Below are 18,102 nucleotides of genomic sequence, written 5' to 3' on the forward strand. Positions count from 1 at the left end.
CACTTAAAAAATCTGGATAGATATATGTATAGAAATTTAAAGCTTGCTCCTAAATCAAATTAAATATAAGTAATATTTTAATGAAGATGCAACCCTAAAAGAACAAATAGGCCAACGAATGGGAAATCGTGATTTTAAAAACTTCAGAAAATAGTGTCTTTATGTCTCCTCCCTCCCTTAGTAGTACTGCGTTTTCAATTAACATAATATAGGATGGGATACTTTCCCGCCTAAAAATTTCTAGCAAACATAGAACCCCACTATAGAAAATAAAGTTACCCTAACCCTGCGGGCTGTCCTGTACATAATAAACCTTTTACACCCTGACACTTTTTGTTGTTAAGACTTATTCTACCTAAAATTGTACATATTTTTCAACATTAAGAATAAAGATAGTAGTTAAATTATATACCTTTTAACTACTAAGCATCACTATATACTTCTATGATAGCTAATGATTCTTACAAGAAACATGATTGTCCTTAACTATGCATTAATTTTATAAATATATTATAAATTCAGTACATCTCTCTCCCTACTGACCTACAGACTGACAGACAGACCCTACATATAGAGAAGCAATATTAATATTCATCTCTCTCCTACCAATACTACTGACAGACTGACAGACCCTACATATAGAGAAGCAATATTAATATTCATCTCTCTCCTACCAATACTACTGACAGACAGACAGACCCTACATATAGAGAAGCAATATTAATATTCATCTCTCTCCTACCAATACTACTGATAGACAGACAGACCCTACATATAGAGAAGCAATATTAATATTCATCTCTCTCCTACCAATACTACTGACAGACAGACAGACCCTACATATAGAGAAGCAATATTAATATTCATCTCTCTCCTACCAATACTACTGACAGACAGACAGACAGACAGACCCTACATATAGAGAAGCAATATTAATATTCATCTCTCTCCTACCAATACTACTGACAGACAGACAGACCCTACATATAGAGAAGCAACATTAATATTCATCTCTCTCCTACCAATACTACTGACAGACAGACAGACCCTACATATAGAGAAGCCACATTAATATTCATCTCTCTCCTACCAATACTATTGCCAGACAGACAGACAGACCCTACATATAGAGAAGCAACATTAATATTCATCTCTCTCCTACCAGTACTACTGACAGACAGACAGACAGACAGACCCTACATATAGAGAAGCAACATTAATATTCATCTCTCTCCTACCAATACTACTGACAGACAGACAGACCCTACATATAGAGAAGCAATATTAATATTCATCTCTCTCCTACCAATACTACTGACAGACAGACAGACCCTACATATAGAGAAGCAACATTAATATTCATCTCTCTCCTACCAATACTATTGCCAGACAGACAGACAGACAGACCCTACATATAGAGAAGCAACATTAATATTCATCTCTCTCCTACCAGTACTACTGACAGACAGACAGACAGACCCTACATTTAGAGAAGCAACATTAATATTCATCTCTCTCCTACCAACACTACTGACAGACAGACAGACAGACCCTACATATAGAGAAGCAACATTAATATTCATCTCTCGCCTACCAATATCGCATACTTCAAATTCCTTTATCATCATAATTCTGTTTTTTCAAAGCTACCAAAAAAACATTAATAGTTATTTATTGCATCGTATCAAGACAGCTTTCCGCAGATATTAAAATTATAAGACTCAATCCAGTTTTGTTAGTCCCGATAGGAATAAGAGAAAATATTTGGAAAAAATTTATTTTGACTGGCAGAAAAGTTGCTAGTTTTGCATGAATCCTCCTTTCTTAACTTCTTCTTAACATATATGAAAACATAGCGGACCTTTATATTGTGTGTGTGTGTGTGTATGTGTGAGTGTGTGTGCTTTTGAGTATGTTTCTAACGCGCTTAATATTAGTTTCCTTAGAAAACTGCTGATAGCTAAATAGCTAATTAGTAAAAGGTTTTAACAATTCTTTGAGCCCAACTAAGAACCAAAAGTACTGTTATACTGCAATTGTAAAAAAATATTTTTATTAAACAAAAATTCCAAATTATTATTATTATGATAAGTTTAAGTATTTGTGATAAATTACATTTACGCCAAATAAACAATAAGCAATCAATGGTTTTAGATGTTGAAATCCATCAATAAAAAAGGAAAAAAAGTAACTAACTGAGCGATGTTCATCAAATTTATGTGATTTTGTAGGGAAAGTGAGCATTTATACGCTTACACACACACACACACACATACACATAGCACACAATCAGAGTTCAAGGTCACGCAACACACACACACACAGTCACTCACACACTCACACACACTCACACACCCACTTGCTTTTGAGTTGTGTATGTGTATATGTGGTGTTCTTAATGCTTAAGCAAAGGAATTTGTTAATCGTTGTTTCATCATTTACTTTACTTTGTCTCGCATTGATGGATAGATTGATGGATAGAGAAATAGAATGATAGATGGATAGATTGACATAAGGATGTGTTAAATGGAGAAACATATTGGTTGATTAATAAATGGCTAGATTGAAAGATGGGTAAATAAATAGATTGAGAAATTGATAGGTTGTTAGATGGATATTTTGATAGTTTTAGTCATTTCCAAGATCTTAAACTTTTCAATATGCTTGGTTCAAATAGTAACATTGGATTTACAGATGGAAATATTGATGAATTATGAAAATAGATAGAGAGATGAAAAATTTATATCGATAGATAATTGGGAAAAATTAAGTTTTAAAAATATACGATGGTTTTCTTTCTTTCGTTAAGGTTTATCTAAGTCAGAATCGCATAGTTTTTCCTTTTAGAGAATCTAGTAGCTTTCTTTTATTGAAAAAGGTAAAGAGTCCACCACCATCAAATTGCTTAAAATCTGCCAACATCTTTGAAAAATAGACAAGCCTCTTAAAAAGTTTATGCTCTATTGTTCTATCTCTGTTTAAACTCAAGGATCTGAAGGGATAACACAATGGACGATAGATTGATGTACATCCCTAATGATGATTCACAAAATTACCCATTTTGTAGAATAAGATAAGTGGTTGAAACGTTTTAACACTCAACTTAATGACCCCCCTAATCAAAACTTAATATAGGTCCCCAAAGTTATAAAACCTACGCATAAGAAAACGTTATTATAAGAATTTATGGACAAGTGTAATAAACAGCCCCATTTCCTCTAACTCCCTGCCATTAAATTGCCTAAAACCTGCCAAATACTTTTATATGTAGACAATATTTTTATGTGGGAAGTTTATACCTACTCAATTGTCCTATCACTGTGTAAACTGTAACTGCCGTACTAAATTGTAACTACTCTAAATTCACTATTACATGCCAAAAATATATTAACATTCTCACAGACAGAGGAATAGGTAATTATTTAGTTCTAGCAGGGATCTTAGGGGATAAGACTGTGGATTATCAATTAATATGAATTTGTTAAAGTCATTAGCGTTTACGTATTTGTACAACCCTATTAGGATTTAATAAAAGTCCTAACAGATTTCTGATCCAACAAATACGTGATCGAGTATATTGGGACCTGTAAAATTGACCGTCCAATGTCAACTCCCTCCATGATCTTTAGTAGTTTAGAGTAAAACACTAGAGGGAGAAAGTGTTAAATAACTGGATCTCTCTATTGTACTGTCCTTGTTCCTACTTTCAATTGGTTCATTGAGAATCAACCAATGATGTAGCAGAAAATAATTTGGTAGCGACGGAAGAGGTCATTGAAAAGGAAGGTAGGTAGTTATCTGTATATATATCTATAATATAGATCTGTTTTTAGTAGTACAGAGACTCAATTGATATTTGGACTGTAAATAATAATTTGGGGACTTTTGGTAATTCTTTTATAAGTTGATTCAACAAGCAGAGTCCAAAGTTTTCCACCAATAATATCATTCCACATAAAAATTATGGTATGGTACATGTTACTTATTCCTTAATTTCTAAAGATATACATATAATACTTGAATTACTTAAAGTCATTCATATATAAGTTAAGATGTTACTATAAATTTACATATTTTTTTCTTATCATTAGATAGCAATGTATAAGTGGCTACGTTCCTAGTATCTAAAGGATCTATAATCAAAGGGGCAGAGAGGCCCGAGGGAATAGAAAATAGCTTAAAACCGCTCTAAGACTCAAATCTATAAATAAAATAGCCTAAAACCAAAATAGGACCTATGTGAAGCTTACCTAAAATTGAGAACACATTCTGTTCAGTAGTTATTTATATCTAAAGTTTCAGACAAAAAACACCTTACTTCTTTATTTAATAGGATATGTAATGTTTTATGGTTTAATGCAAAGATCTCAATTTCTCAAAAGACAAGACAATGGACGTAAAATTAATCTACACTACCATCTCAATCATGATAAACAAAAATATCCCTTCTGTAGATTATTAAATTTATTGCTGGAAACGTTTGGAAACTGATTTTTTTTATATCCCAATAATTGGTTTTCTTGTTTATTTTTTTGCTTTAGCTCGGCTTAGGTTAGGTTATATTGGGTAAATGGTGTCCCGATAGGGTTAAGGAGTTAAGCATAATTTAAAAGTATGGCTCATTGCAAATGTTTAGGCTCCAATGTCTAGAAGAGGTCCTGATGGGTATTTAACATGGCATGGAGGGGAAGGAGAGGGCAATGGAATATAAATTAACTTACCAAGATACATATTTATTTCTGGAATGGTTTCTATGACTTTACGGTTTAACACTTGTTTGATTTCGTTACATAACAATAAATACATTTAAGAGTGAGAGGTTGCGTGATTATAAATACTTTAATAAATATATGTAAAAAAGAATCATAGCTTTTTAAAATATTGGGTCGATCCGTACGTCCTTAACTGATCCTTATTTTAGGATTGGTAAATAGTCATACTTTGTTGATAAAAACCTAAAAAAAATCTTGGACGTCCTTAGATTAATAATCAGATAGAGAGATTGATAGGTAGACAAAACAAGAGAGTGAACACCAAAACAGACAAAAAGATAGCCAGATAGATAGAAAGATATTAATTTTTAAAAGTGATAGAAATATAAAGAGATATAAATTAAAATAGATAGATAGTTACAAAGAATGCTTTGATTACTTATAAAAATTCTGCACAAAAATTCCAAACATATTTCGTTGCAACATTAAAGGTCACTATTTAAATGGATATATAAAGTGCGTGGATATTATGACAGAGGAAAAATTGTCTTCAAGTTTGGTTGTTTGTTCATCCAGTAAGAGGGGAGGGAATGGGGATCTTTATTTTAGTCAGATACAAGTTTCACTTTGTTACAGCACATGATAATCTGGTGTAAGATCCAAGTAATAATAAAGAAATTGCTATTTGAAAAGCGAAGCTTCATCAAAACTTTAACCAGGCTGTACGTCTAACCATCGTATGAAGCAATAGTGAATCTATAAGGGAGGGAGTGGACATTGGGCTATAAATTACACTGGTACTTAGTTTTATAATTTTCAGTTTATCATCATTGGGGACGTATCTTAATTTTTGTTTGTTGTCTATAATTAACATCTCAGAAACCAAGGCACTTAAAAGCATTTAATTCTCAGGAAAGCTATATATATTTACTTAGCAGGGTTTAGTCTATTTATTGAAGAATAATGGTAGATAAATTCTCCACTAAAAAAATAATCACAAAAAAATTTATATTGATTTCGTTTAAAAAGGATATAGAATACATGGATATATTGACATAGGAATATTTGTCGTCAATTTAAGCTGCTAATATGAACCTCTTTTATTGGTTGGTAAAACAGGAGAATATGGGATAATAAGGGTGTATGAGGGGTATCAATATTCTAGCCAGCTGCGAGTATCACTTTATTGCAACATCCAAGTATTAATATATCGAATCGTTCAAGTTAAAATAAAAAAGTAAAGCTTCCTTAATAATGTACTCAAACAGACGGACAAACATACATCATAAATTTTAGAACGGGCATAAAGATGGTTTAAGAAGATAGTTCCACTAATGAATATTAGGCCATTTATATTCTACACCTACCCTACCAATATCCATAAACACGTAATAAATAACTAAACAAGGAGGACAACATCCATAAGAAGCAGTAGTCTATCTTGTATAGCAGAAGAGAAAATCATATTTCAACCTTAGCTTTACTGACTGACGGATGGGTAGGCAGACAAAATTAATTATAGAGTAACGCAGCAATAACAAGCTAACTACATTTTAAATATAAAAAAAAACAAAGATTTTTAAGATTTCAAACCATAATCCATAAAAAGCAAGGAAGATTCCGTTATATTTATTGATTACTTTTAGACAGAGTTGTAGGTTAGCTACGCTACTAATGAGACAGACTTAGTATTCGCATGTCTTTTCTCAAACATAAAGAAAAAAAAATATAAAAAAAGATAAAGAAATAACAGAGAGAAATAATGAGAGAGAAATAGACAGAGAGAGAGAGACAGAGACAGAGAGAAAGATGGAGAGGAGAAAGAGAGACAGACTTAGTATTCCCATGTCTTTTCTCAAACGTAAAGAAAAAAAATATGAAGAAAAAAAGAGAGAGAGACACAAAGAGAGAGAGAGAGAGAGAGAGATAGAGAAAAAGAGAGAGAAGGAGGAAGTGTGGGAAAAAGCAGGGCTCGGCAGCCGCGTCACCGTGTTCCAGAAAAGCCAAAAAATGACAAAAAATCATAGAGAGTGTATATTTTAAAATTTTAAAGAAATTTTATTTAAATAGCAATAAGTATCCATATATCTTTCAATATAATGGCGAAATTTTAAATATCTCCATCCTGGCTGGCACAGGATGCCAGCAAACCTGGCAGGGTCATAAAGGTAAAGAGCAAAAATATTTTGTTTGCCTTAAACTAAGCATTTTAAGTTACCAAATACTAAAATATCCTATACCAGTACATACCAATATCAAATTTAAGTGTTTAAGTCAATTTCAGGGTCCAGGTATGATCCTGCAGGTCCTGATCCTTCAGAAATCTTTAAACAGCTCTTAAGACCGCAATTTTTTACCTATAGACCTCAAATTTTAAACATAAGCTTTTCTAGCAAGTATGTATGACCTACTAAAATCATATGAAAATCTGCCGCCGTTTTCCCGCCGACCGCCGCCGCCGAAATTTATATTTTGAGATTTCTAATCTAAAGTTGACATACAGATGAGCCAATTTCTTATTTATTTTCTGTGTGTATATGTAGGGAGGGAGGGGACAATGGGCTGTTTATTATAATAGTCCCCAAATTCACCAAAATGCGTTTTCTTATTTGTAGGCATAACAATTTGTGGGACTTTTATTGAATTTTGATTGGTTGGTTTATAAGTTGAGTGTCCAAACGTTTCAATCACTAATTGTAATTTATAGAAGGGGCAATTTTGTGTATTAGCATTGGGAATGTACAATAATTTCTCGGCCATTGTCTAATCCCTATAAATCTCTGATATGGAAGACTTTAATTTTATTTTCAATTTACTTGAAAGGAAGCATTTTCTATCTTAAACAATAAAAATTATACTTGTCTTTTTTTAATAAGTATGAAAGCACCTTTGGAAAAAGGTTGCTTAATAAAAGGGTGAAGGGAATAAATAAAGCTAACGAATTAAATAAGAATGTATATTTGAACTAGGAAACGACATGACTTCTAGCTTTAATGGGTTCAGATGTGGATATAAGTGGGGCATTCCCCCCCCCCCCCTAATAAAAAAGGTAAAATGGTTCAGATAAGAGCCTAGACATTTAGGGATAATCTTTATTTAAAACTTTTCTTTACTTTTAGTTTTAATGAATATGTGTTTAAAATAAGTAGAAAATAAATTACTTTTATATCTTCAAAAATTGTTATTTTTTGATAGACCAAGTATATTTAGGGCTTAAAAAAACAAACTTCGCATAGCTTCGCATACACAGAGTAAAGTTCTCTGATATTATACATACATCTAATATCACCATGTAAGAGGATTTGCTTGCGCTCTTTTGCGCTTAAGATATCTGGAACCAAACGTAAAATTTTCATTAGAAGAAAATTGTCTATTTTACAGAAATCGGGTATGCTTAGAAAACCATCTACAATTACAACAAAAAATGGAGATTTGACTTCTTTTAAAGGCTAAACGTATCAATTATTACATACTGATCCAAAAATATATAATACTTAAAAATAGCTTTAAAAATAAAGGGTCCACACTGATTTGAAATGTAGTTTAGTTGACCTTAAAAATAGTTGTTAACAATGATAAAAAGTAACTTAATTCCATACCTCTGGTATAATTACACATAAAATTCTTATTTTTCCAGTAAAGAGTTAATTCTTTCGGCTTTATTTCCAAAAACTTGTGTATATTACTAAACAATTGTTTAAAAGTGTATTTTCCAATATGTAAAAAACGATTTTTTGTCACTCGCTGGAACATAGTGCGCGTGTCAGCCACCTTTAAGCCTCAGAAAAGTCAACTTATTAAAATTTTTAACATCAGCTGGACTGGATGTCTAAAACTGACCCAAATATGGAAATCCCTCTTTTCCTTTCATAAATAAGGCTTTGTGTGCAGCTAGTATTATTATTAATTTAAGTATGTATTAATGATATAAGATAAGACCTACAACAAACATATTAAAAGATTTCCAATGTGGATAAGACAAGTGTAGATAAGTGTTTGCGGGTGTCCAACCATTTCGGCTGTAATTATATCAACTTAAGAATCATATAAACCATTGCTTTAAGAGTTGTAGTTGAGGAATCCAGGAAGGGAAGTGACTTTGGATTAAAAATTTTACTCGTTTAAAAATAGTTTAATCTAAAAAAGGGTTGAGTTGTTTGCTATAATTGGAGGTGTAGATCAATTTATCATCAATTGCCTTATTCACAATGATGTTTTTGGCAGTATTGCATGAATGCCATGCTAAGTCGATAAGTGATTTACAAATATATACAAAATTATAACAAATTATCTAAAATGGTATGCATTGAAAACCACCAAAAAAAAGACAATGACAATTACATCAAATAGCAAGGGTGTCTAAAAGTAACACAGCTAAAGAAACGAGGTGCATTATGTGTGTCTTTCTGTAAGTCAATCTGTGAGTGTCTATAAAAATATCTCGCGAACTGCTGAACTACTAAAGCTTTTACAGAGAAGCTTCTTAAAGTTCCAGGGAAAACACATTTAAAAAAATCCAAAAACATATTTAAAGGTAGCATTTAGATTTAGGCATTCCTTCTAGCCTTACAAATAATTGTCACACGCCTGAAATATAATCGTTAAATGGCAAAGTAAGTTAAACCAATCTGCATCTCTTTCTTTCTCCCGAACAATAAAAATAAAATTTAGAGAAGTCCAAGCTTTTTATTTTGAGGTGGTGAGTGAGGGGTTTCAAAGGTTTGAGAGGGGGTAATCTTATGTAATTTTTAAAATTTTGTGGGGGGTAAAATGAGAGGCTTCAACATTAGATGGGGGTAAACACCAATTTAGACGTCTATGATATACTTAAGTTAGTGTTTTACACATAAAAAATGAAGGATAATTTTAAATCTTCCATTTTCCTAAACATTTATCCCCAGCAAATATTAAGCCCAATAATAAACTATTAACCTTAGATTGTCCATATATCATGTAAAGTTTACCTAAGTTTAGAAATTATGTAGTTTTATCATTAGCGAAGTTACTCTATAAATGTCCGTCCGTCTGTCCGTCCTTTAGAAATAAGTTGACAGAAGATTCGTAGACAGCCAACAACAATGAGGCGTTTAGTCATTATTTGTTTTTCTGTGGAAAATTCTATAAAACCCCGGGGAGGAAGAAGACATTAGATTGTAAATTACACTTGTACCCAAAGTTTATTACAACGGTATCTCATGCATTGGCTCAAAAACATTTAGTATTTTTTATAAATTTTGATTGGTTGTTAAAGTTTCTATATTTTTATTAAAAAAATGTTATCTAGAGAAGGGATAATTATGTTTATCGTCATTGGGGATGTATATGCAGTTATAGTTATTGGGGATGTTTATCAATGTATCGTCCATTGTCTTATCCCTTAGGATCACTGATATAACCAATATGAGTCATGGTTTTTCATCACGTTTTCAAAACCAGTTTTTATCCTAGGGAAACTTAAATGTCAGAAGGTTTGTACTGATTCCATGAAAATATGTTAAATAATGATTTTAAATAGATTTATATCGTGTAATAATAATTGATGAAATTTTATAATTTAAATATGATATACATTAATCATTAATCGGTATATTAATATTTGGATTTTGCACCAGATTTTCATGTTCTCTGATAAAATGATTCTCGCAGTTGGCTAAATTTTCTACCTCCTTTAACCCATACCCTCCCCTCCTACCGGATAAATAAACGAATTGACCATTAAATGAGGTCAGTAGTTGATGAAGATGAAAATCTAGCATTAAAAAATAAAATTTTACTTACCCTAAAGTTGTTGATCCTCAAATTTGGAATCTGATTCTTTACCCAGTTCAGAGTGGAATAATACCCAGGTGAATCTTCCTCCTAAATAGATAGATACATAGATTCTTTACCAGGTTCAAAGTTGAATAATACCCAGGAGAATCTTCCTCCTAAATAGATAGATAGATATATTCTTTACCCAGTTCAGAGTGGAATAATACCCAGGTGAATCTTCTTCCTAAATAGATAGATGGATAGATTCTTTACCAGGTTCAAAGTTGAATAATACCCAGGAGAATCTTCCTCCTAAATAGATAGATAGATATATTCTTTACCCAGTTCAGAGTGGAATAATACCCAGGTGAATCTTCTTCCTAAATAGATAGATGGATAGATTCTTTACCAGGTTTAAAGTTGAATAATACCCTGGGGAATCTTCCTCCTAAACAGATAGATAGATAAATTCTTTACCCAGTTCAGAGTGGAATAATACCCAGGTGAATCCTAAACCTAAAGTAAAATTAAAATTAGATTTGGTACTTGAATTATAAAGGCTGCTAAAATCAGTACGGTTCAGGTTTAATCGCTGGACTACTTTTTTTTGCTTTCAGGGGAAATTTCTACAAATTATACAATTGAGACGATAAGTTTGGTATACTAGCAGCTGCCCCCCTAACATCTAATGACTTCGAAAGGGTAATATGTGGGCAGTAAAATAGCTTAAATTCATGACAAGTCTTAATTCTAAACATAAAATACCCTAAAACCATCTCTAAAACTATGCAAAGCTTCCCTACAAGGAAGAACTGAATCAGTTCTTGAAATAATTATCGAAATCTTAAGCTTCAAGACAAAAAAATCTTTGCTACTTTTAAATATGTAGTAGGATATTACTAGTATTCAACAAAATAATTCTTTACCTTTAAAAAGTAGGATAGGTAGGTCATCCCAGACAATTCATCTAAATGTGGCGAGGCAAAATGTTCAGGCTCCAGTACCATGGGGATATTAAACTCTCTAGGATAGATAGATAGTTATATTGATAGATAGATGGATAGATAGTTATATTGATAGATAGATAAATAGGTAGGTCATGCCAGACAATTCATCTAGATGTGGAGAGGCAAAGTGTTCAGGCTCCAGTACCATGGGGATGTTGAACTCTCTAGGATAGATAGATAGTTATATAATAGAGAGATAGATAGGTAGGTCATTCCAGACAATTCATCTAGATGTGGAGAGGCAAAATGTTCAGGCTCCAGTACCATGGGGATGTTGAACTCTCTAGGATAGATAGATAGTTATATAAATAGATAGATAGATATGTAGGTCATGCCAGACAATTCATCTAAATGTGGAGAGGCAAAATGTTCAGGCTCCAGTACCATGGGGATGTTGAACTCTCTAGGATAAATAGATAGATATATTGATAGATAGGTAGGTCATGCCAGACAAATCAATCTAAATGTGGCGAGGCAAAATGTTCAGGCTCCAATACCATGAGGATATTAAACTCTCTAGGATAGATAGATAGTTATATAAATAGATAGATAGATATGTAGGTCATGCCAGACAATTCAATCTAAATGTGGAGAGGCAAAATGTTCAGGTTCCAGTACCATGGGGATGTTGAACTCTCTAGGATAGATAGATAGTTATATAAATAGATAGATAGATAGGTAGGTCATGCCAGACAATTCATCTAAATGTGGAGAGGCAAAATGTTCAGGTTCCAGTACCATGGGGATATTAAACTCCCTAGGATAGATAGATAGTTATATTGATTGATAGATAGATAGATAGGTCATTCCAGACAATTCATCTAAATGTGGAGAGGCAAAGTGTTCAGGTTCCAGTACCATGGGGATATTGAACTCTCTAGGATAGATAGATAGTTATATTGATAGGTAGGTCATGCCAGACAATTCATCTATACTATATGTGTAAAGGCAAAATGGTCAGGTTCAATAGTTATATTGATGGATAGATAGATACATAGATAGACACTGTCTATTAGACAAAAAGTATGGCTATTTGTGATATATGAATGAATTTATTACTTGTATCTTACACCAGATTTTCATGTTCAATAAACTAGTTTCATGTTAGCATGCTAAATTGACAATAATTATTCCCTTTGTCATAAAATCCTTGTATATTCTACATATTAAATTTTTTATTGTCTTTTGCTAAATTCAAAAATATTACCTCTCAGCAATCTTCATGGCCCTTTTACAATTGTCTTCTCCGCTGTTGGGTGAGAGGCGTGACCAGTTTGGTAACAATCCAGGCCTAGATAGAAAGATAGATAAATAGATAGAGAGATGGATATATGAATAGATGGATGGATAGATTAAAAGTGATTCCTACTGCTACTATGTCAGATGCGCAATAATCATAGACAGAGTAGGGGGAATGCCTTGGACTAAAACAGGTTCACCAATAGGACACCCAGACAAAGGTCGTGAAAAAAATAGTTATCTGTTTGGTGTTACCTAACCTAATAGTAATACCCATGTTGTTTGAACAGAAAAAGAAATCTAGTCCCTCTTAGATATCCTTGGTTGTTGTGTGGTATCCGCCGAGGATAAATGGCAGACACCGGAGTTCAATTAGATTACGGCAGTGTGACAGACGTGGACACCTTACTATAGAGAAGCTACGCTTCTCTAGCTTTCACTAGATAATGATCAACATCTATTTTCAGTTGTCACTTTATTGAAGGTTTAAAAGATACTGAAGCTATATACAACAAACAATAATTACATGGATAGGAATAAATAATCATAACATAAAAGCATAAATAATACATATACAATGGTCAGTTTGGGCAATAATGATCCCCCATCCCTGAAAAAGGGTGGGGGAGAATTAAGAATACAGTTAACCATAATAAACATGACAGATTCAATCATTAATTCTAAGCGTAGGGAGGGGGTCACTAGACCCCTTCCCCAGGACTCGGGGGAGGGCCATTGACCCTCCACCGAACCCCAGATCAGGGGTGCCATAGGCATGGCTCACGGTTGCCGAATACCACAACTCTCCCCTCGGAAGGCTGGGAGGTGGTTTCCCTACCAGACTTCCGACAGTGGTTGAGGCCTTCGGTCCGCTCCTTAGGGCTAAAGTATATACAAACGATAATGATTCAATGGAATCCTAGTGGTGAGTATCTTCTTAGGGTTGATGGGCTCCCAATGTGGGATAGAAGGCAGAGGCTGGCTTGGGTTGGACACGTTGGTCAGCGCCGGCAGGTATCAGGTTTGCTGGTGGCACAGTGGTTGCTGGAACAGTCAGCAGTGGGGCCTGCTGGTTGTTGTTGGCAGCGGCTGGGGCACTGGCTGCCAGGTTGATCGTCTGAGCAGCGGCCTGTCCTCCTGAGGGGCCGCGGGGTCTGCCAGAGGGCGGTCCTGGCCTACCTGGGCGGTCATGCCCGCTGTCAGTTGATTTCATAGACACCATTTCCTCGGCTGCTTCCCTGCCGATGGGAATGGCATCCCAGTCCACCGAAAAGTCCCGGGACTTGGCATGGTTGAGCCTGGCTCTAGCCAGCACTTTCCTATATAAAGCTGGATGGTACAGGAACACTTGTGATATCGCATTCAGGGCTGCTCGGACTCCTCCTTGTGCTGCTGCCAGGGAAATGATAGTTAGGTCCCCCAGCAGTTTGAGGATCAACAACAGCAAACACAGTATGGCTGCGCCATCTCCCCACTCGTGGATGGCTTGTCTAAATCCAGCCCAGACATCCAGGGCTGCCTCTCCTTCCTCCGCCAGTCGGTCAATGTTGTAGGACACTATCCCATGGTCTCCTGTGGCCGAACAGCTGCCTTGCTGAACGCAGGAGCCATAGGATAGGCCGGTCAGCATGGCACTCTTGTATGCTGGGAACGCCAGCAGTTGTTGCCAGTCGTTCAACTCAGCCTGCGAATACAAGCCACCTGAACTGAAGTCATCTAAGGGTTCTGTCAACAACTGTTTAGGCGTATCCAGCGGGGGTGGCCTCTTCTTGGGAGCGGGGGTTAACTCTATCCAGCCTTCCTCCGCGTGCACAGTCAGGGGGTAGGTGGAGGAGCAGGGAATCTTGGTGGCGTGTTCACTGTATACCCGTGTCACAGCGTCTACAAAACCTGTGGGCTCTACTGGCACTTTGTCCCAACACTCCTTGTGTTCGCGGACAACGTACTTGTGACGTTGGCAGGTCAGCTGCAGCAGGATGTCTCCCCTCAGTACCGAGAACGTGCTCCCCTGGACACGCACCGGGTGGGCCGGGTCTAGTTGCTGGAGCTTCCAGCAGTTGGCCGCTACTTCTTCTGCTGCGGTGCTTTTCATGCGCGTTTCCAGGGTAAACCCAATATAACCTGCATGTATCTGTGCTTGAAGGGGAACGTCAACATCCCTGGCCGACACTCTGGGCAGCGCAGCCGCGGCTGGGTCAGCTGCCACGAACAACGCTGGATGGTTTGTGGCATGGGCCTCGAAGTCGCAGTTCACAATCGAGGTGGGGTTGGTCATGTTGATGAAAAACTGGGCCTGATGGTCAACCAGATATGCATCCATCACCAGGCTGGGCTGGAGGCTGCGGATCAGCCTCAAGGGGCAATCTCTTCCCAGGTGGTCCCACACGTAGGTTGCTTCCCCAGTGATGCAGGACAGCTCAGAATGGGGACACTCTAGGGTCAGGTGGTCAGACTGGGACTCCACCCGTCCATCCTCCACCACATAGGTCTCCTCCTTGACCAGCAGCCGTCGCTCCTGGAGCACTAATTCGTTGCGGTATAGCTGGCCCTCGAAGTGGACGTCCTCCCCCTCACAACCCACCCCCTCGGGGCTGTTGACGAGGGCGCCCACCATGTCGATGGTGAAGAACAGGGGATGGTTCAGCTGGAACGTCAGTGGCTGGGTCTTGCCTGGCAACGTGTAGACTCGGTTCCTGGCCAGGTCTCGGCACGCTTCTGGGTCTATCTTGGTTGGCCTCATGAGGGTGGGGACCGAGGTCACCTTGAGGTGACCCCATACCCCACACCTGAATGTCCACTGGGACACGGTGAGCTGACAACTGTACCCAGTGGTTTCCCTCACCTTGACTTGCTGCAGGACGTGTACTTCATGGCCAAGGGGCACCTCCTGGTGTAGGGGCTCCGTGTTACACATCTTTTCTTTATTGTAAGACGTGACATGGGTGGGGTTGGCACAGTCCCACCCCACCAGGACGTAGCTGGTCGTAGGCCACACGGCTGCCAGCAGGAGGCCCCACAGGACCATCCACCAATGGGAGAGGCTTCCAGGCAACCATCTTCCTCGTACACGCGGCTGGGGATCTTCAGCTCTGGTCATGGCTGCTTCTTGGGACTGGACACGGCTGGGCTGCTCCTGGCTAGATACAAGTTTCCATTGAGCGTTATCTGTATGCGGCCGAGGCACCCCGATACCCTCCCCAATGACAGACTGGCAAGCGACTGGCACTTGCCTGGGTGTCGGCTCCCCTAGCCCTAAGTGCTCCCTTCCCTTGTCCAAAGCATGCCCAGTGGCATGGGGCTGAAGTGCATGTGGCACAGGCTCGCCCTTACTCACTTCCCTCCCCTGCCCTTGGAACTCAGGTGCATGTGGCACAGGCAAGTCCTTATTTTCCCAAATTTCAATCTCCCCAGCCTCTGGTGCAGGGGGCACAGGCAAGGCTGGGTTTTTACAATATCTTGGATACAACACATTTAACAAATTCAACTTATCCTGATGTTGAGCAGCTGGGTTCCCTTGGTTGGCAGGGGGCTCTGGATGGCATGTAGCTGGGCTCTCCCTGCAGGCTGGTGGCGCTGGCTGGTGGCGCTGGCTGACTGGGGGTGACGGGTGTCACCCCTTCCTCTGGGACCGCTGGCTCGTTCCAGGACTCAGGTCTCTCGGTGGCGGCGACGGTTGTCGCCCCAGACATCAGGTTGGAGGCTGGCTCGTTCCAGGATCCAGGTATCTCAGTGGCGGCGACGGTTGTCGCCCCAGGCACCAGGTGGGAGGCGCTGGATAGCACCCCCCCATCATCCCAGGTGGCGACGCCGGGTGGCGTCCCATACATCGATGCAGAGGTGCTGGCTAGCACCTCCTGCCTCTCTCGTTCGGCGGCTGCCAGGACCTCCCCATACACCGTCTCAGGGACGCTGGGCAGCGCCCCTCCACTCTTGCTGGGTAGGCTCAGCCGGGCAGGTTCCATCATGTTGAGGCTAAAAGGCTGGGGCCTCAGCACCTCTGGCTCGGCTATGTTGTTGGGCTGTATCAGCTCTGGCCCCAGATGGTTAAGACTGAAGCCTAGGCCAACCCGGTTGGGTTCAGCCGCGCCGCCCAGTACGTTGATCCTAGCTGGGACAGTCCCAAACTGCGGCATCCCATCGGCTCGGTCCGCAGCTCTGGGGGCGGCTGCTTGCTGTGGTGGTGCTGGGGGCGCGCTCCCTTCCATGTGGGCCACTCTGCTGGGCTTCCCTGGAGGGGCACCCTTGTCGGCGGTGCGCCTGCGGCTGGCTACCTGGGCCCAGTCAGCTCTACAATCGGCCGCCGTGTGACCGTCATAGTGGCAACGCTCACACTTGGCAGAACGGTCACGGCGTGGCTGGGTGCGTCTCTCCTCTAGGCTAACTTCCACAGGCGTTGGGCAGTCTCGAGCTCGGTGGCCTCTCCCCTGGCAGCGGTAGCAGCGGCCTGGAACCTTGTCATCTGGAGCGACCTTCCCCATCTGGTGGAGACCCGGAGCCAAGGAGCCAATCTCCATTGGCTCCGACTCGTCATATTGGGGCAACTGGATGCAGGCAGATCCAGTCAGCCCGTCGGTCGAGTCCACTAAGCACACACCTTCCTTCAGCTGCTTAGTAACCATGGTCACGGTGAACATGGCCTTACGAGTGTACTCAGGTACACTCGTAATTTCATGGTTCATCATGAGGCGTTTTACATTGGCGTTACGAATTCCACGATTTAATTCGTCCACCAACAACTCAAGATCCTCATGGTTGTAGGCGTCCCTATACAAGGCGCACTTAGTTGATATGTACGCTTGTAAAGGTTCTGTCGAGTGTTGCTTGTAATCCCTAAACGCTTGTTTAAGCGTTTGGGATTCAAAAGCAGGGCGAAATAGCAATTCACACTCGGTCTTGACCTGTTCGTAGGTCAAGGCTTGGCCTGCCTCGCCAAACAGATGGGACGCCATTTCCGCCGCTTGCCCTACCAGTGACAGTAGTAGGGCGTTGCGGCGGTTGAGGGAATCATGAGGTGGCACGCGGTAAGCCGCCCATGACATCTCGAGTCTGCGGATATGTGCCGACCAGGATTGCTTGGGCGGCCCTCTAAACTCCGGCAGATTGCTCAGCATCAGCTTGCGGTACTCGGCTGGGGCCGGCTGAGGGTCATCCTGGAGCCATCCTGGGGCTTGGTCACCTCCTGGGGCTTGATGCTGGTCCATTGGGTCAACGGTGCAACGGCGGGCACAAAGTTATACAGTACTAAAATGAATGGTTTGTCACTTGAGGCTCCCTAGCCTAACAGCCAACACTGTTTGTATCACTAGGTTGGGAGTTTAGTTGCAAAGATATAACTTAGCTGTACTTATCACTAGTTAGGTGTTGAGGTAGTAGGGTAGGCAGATATTGAGGGT

General features: G+C 39.2%; 1 protein-coding gene across 1 annotated transcript in view; it reads right to left on the reverse strand.

Moving 5' to 3' along the window:
- LOC145312647 (filamin-A-like) overlaps nucleotides 1-18,102 on the reverse strand; it is a 218,378-nt gene that overhangs the window by 111,648 nt on the left and 88,628 nt on the right. The window contains exons 6-8 of the mRNA XM_080151908.1: nucleotides 12,678-12,761; nucleotides 11,390-11,486; nucleotides 10,491-10,571 (exon numbers count right to left, since the gene is read on the reverse strand). Coding sequence (XP_080008034.1) covers nucleotides 10,491-10,571; nucleotides 11,390-11,486; nucleotides 12,678-12,761 — 262 coding nt within the window. The remainder of the gene's footprint in view (nucleotides 1-10,490; nucleotides 10,572-11,389; nucleotides 11,487-12,677; nucleotides 12,762-18,102) is intronic.

Source organism: Acartia tonsa, chromosome 2 (genome assembly GCF_053477335.1).
Source record: "Acartia tonsa isolate MP-2025a chromosome 2, ASM5347733v1, whole genome shotgun sequence".
Classification (NCBI taxonomy): Eukaryota; Metazoa; Arthropoda; class Copepoda; order Calanoida; family Acartiidae; genus Acartia; species Acartia tonsa.